The sequence below is a fragment of the Sinocyclocheilus rhinocerous genome, unplaced genomic scaffold (assembly GCF_001515625.1).
Source record: "Sinocyclocheilus rhinocerous isolate Xijiao unplaced genomic scaffold, SAMN03320098_v1.1 scaffold1110, whole genome shotgun sequence".
Lineage (NCBI taxonomy): Eukaryota > Metazoa > Chordata > Actinopteri > Cypriniformes > Cyprinidae > Sinocyclocheilus > Sinocyclocheilus rhinocerous.
This window is the reverse complement of record NW_015653168.1, coordinates 1,270,082-1,272,797: the sequence shown is the minus strand read 5'-3', so window position 1 is coordinate 1,272,797 and position 2,716 is coordinate 1,270,082. Positions and strand designations below refer to the sequence as shown.

The window sequence follows — 2,716 nt, the reverse complement described above, 5'->3', positions numbered from 1 at the left end:
AAGTCGAGGGGTCATGACGTCATTGGCAGGCGACACAATGACACTATGTCCACGCTCCGTGCCACTAGTTAAAATAGCTTATTTCTCTGGATTTAAACATTCTTCGAAACATTTGGAATAATGTAAGTACACAAGTCAGCAAAATATATAACACTGTTCTAGTGGTTTTTGGATATTTTAATAAAACAATCTTACATATTGTGCCTTTAACCATTAAAAGTCTAGAAAAATTAAAACAGAAAAATAAAACGAATAAAAAAAAAAATGTAACTGATTTCATAGGGTCCTACTAAACGAATAGTGCTCATAAATGACTTCTGAGAAAGTATTCTCACTTAAAATGGAGTAGAGGCTTGGACCCAGAAACCGTATAGCTACATCACACAATCATATCAGTTTGATTAGCTAATTCTGGTTTTGATGTCAGATATTTTTTGTACAACCATAAATGATGTCATTTACAATTTCAGTTGTCATTTTTAATGATCAACCGTCTCATTTGGTACCTTGTGCATCTTTTAACTAGATAGGGGAGACTGGCAAAGGGACCGTAAGTACAGCTACCCAGGTAACAGCAATCAGCCCTGGCAAGGGGATCGGTATCACCCGTATGACTCTCACAGGTACAAGGATCATCATTACGGTGACCGCCGTCCTCATGGTGACTACCGCAGCTCAGGAGGTTACCGTAACAGCGGCTCTCCTCGCAAACGACCCTATGATTATGGTAATGATAGAGATCATCGTGGCCATCGAGACTATTATGACAGGTGAGCAAGAGTGGCTTTTTATTAAATCTGTTAACGTTTACAACCCATCCTCATGCCCAAATCTGTGTAGAGCTGTAGGACTAAAATTTAGCTTTTTGTTTTCAGACATCCAGACCCTAAGAGAAGGCGTTCCGATGAATACCGCTCCCCGAACTATCACCCGGGTGGAGGAGGGCATCCACAGGACTTCAGAAGGATGCCGGACCACAGGGGACCCCCTGGAAACCATGGCCCCATGGGGCCCGATCACTACCGCCCCTTCCACCCTGACAAACCCCCACCCCTGATTGACCCCCGTTCCCCTCAGTCTCAGAAATCCCCCCTTGAGCCCATCTCACCTGCTATGGAAAGAACTGCAGAGCAGAAACCTGTGACGGACTTTAATTGGAACAACAGGAAGACGTGAGGTGAATACTTGGTTAGTGCAGAGGACGGTCTGTACTGCCAAAGGACGTGGCAGAAAAGCCACCTAGGCAATAAATGGAGCCTCCACCAAACTCCTCTTTATCGCCACTGTGTCCTCCGCTCTCTTCTAGGATTCACAACCAGGTTAAGTCTGCCATTTTGGACTGAGGAGACAGAACAAAGCGTGGTTAGTCCTATGGACTATGATTGAACTTGATAAAGTGTTCAAGTATGCCTAAGTAAGAAAGTGCCTCATGTATTTAGTTTTTGTTAAGAGTCATTAGCAGAAAGGGACAGTCCCCAAAGCAAACTTTTCTTTGATGTTCATGTCTTTTTGTTTCGTGTTATTTTGGTTTGTGCAAAAAAGGATTATTTCATGAAAGTAGCCTTTGTGGGAGGAGAAAAAAGGAATCCTTTTAATTGCACCTTCAGATGTTGATTCATATTTTTGTTGAGCTATTCGAAACTGTCGCTTTTGCTTTCTGAAATGCCCAGACCCTGTGATCTTACGTCATTTTGAGGAAAGAAAATCAAGTAATTACATGTACATTTTTGTCTTTTGTCTTATGTGATGAGCAACGACCGCAAAATTACTGGAATTGTTTTTCTTGAATTATCGAATCTGCGTCTTCGCTATAATGCATACCCGCCACTTGTTAATATTGCCCTGTTGGAGGACAGTAGCCTTGTTTAAAAAAACAAAGAAGGAAAAAAAGGCTAAACAGTATTCAGGGTCCATGTAGACCTGGTCAGAACACTAGATAATCATAACACATAAGCTATCTTTGTTTTTATTTTCTTAAATCTGTAACACTTGGCACCACTTAAGTCCACTTTATGGTCAGTGCTTGTACTGTTGCATCTTTTTATTGCACTAAAAGGACAGTACTTGCTCGATTTTGAGTATGTAGTAATGGTAGACATTATCCGAATCTGATTTTCAAGTTTCGTTGAGTTGTTTTCTCAGAATGAGTGTGCTGAAACGCTGATACCGTTGACCTTTAAGTGGAAATGTGAGTACTGTATAAATGGACAGATGCTTGTTTCAGGAGTGGGCGGGTGTCACAAGCTATTTTTGGTGAACCAGATTTTGTGCCAAAACGTTGACAGACTGGCATGCTGGTAGATACTGTTCATTGATTGATTGTTTATTTGATGTGATTTTCCATCTGTGCCTTATTCTTGTGTAGATTCAAACACCGGATTGGTATAAGGATGTTAAGCGGTCGGAAATGATGCAGTATTATGCTGTTGTGTACAATTTCAAAACATTTGCCAGGATGGAATTTTAACTGGGTGCATGTAAAGCCAGCTCTGGTGAGTGGGGAACAATGTGGTGTGCTCAATTCCAAAAGATCATGGTGGCAGGACTAGGAGAGCGGTGAGCTGGTGAAATGTGGACATGTCTGCAATGGAATACTGAAGATGTGTTACTTCTTTCCCACCCAAGCTCCTGCTCACACTCCACGGACATGTTAAGCTTTGAAACAAGCCAATTTAAAGTAATTTATATTTGTGAAAAGCCACTGTTCAGATTAATT

At 41.3% G+C, this 2,716-nt stretch overlaps 1 protein-coding gene across 1 annotated transcript in view; it reads left to right on the top strand.

Moving 5' to 3' along the window:
* The window catches only part of LOC107715589 (chromodomain-helicase-DNA-binding protein 2-like), a 57,763-nt gene extending 55,945 nt beyond the window's left edge, over positions 1-1,818 (top strand). The window contains 2 exon segments of the mRNA XM_016521727.1: positions 527-770; positions 876-1,818. Of these exon segments, the coding sequence (XP_016377213.1) occupies positions 527-770; positions 876-1,176 (545 nt within the window). The 3' untranslated portion in view covers positions 1,177-1,818.
* Positions 1,819-2,716: the final 898 nt, after the last annotated feature.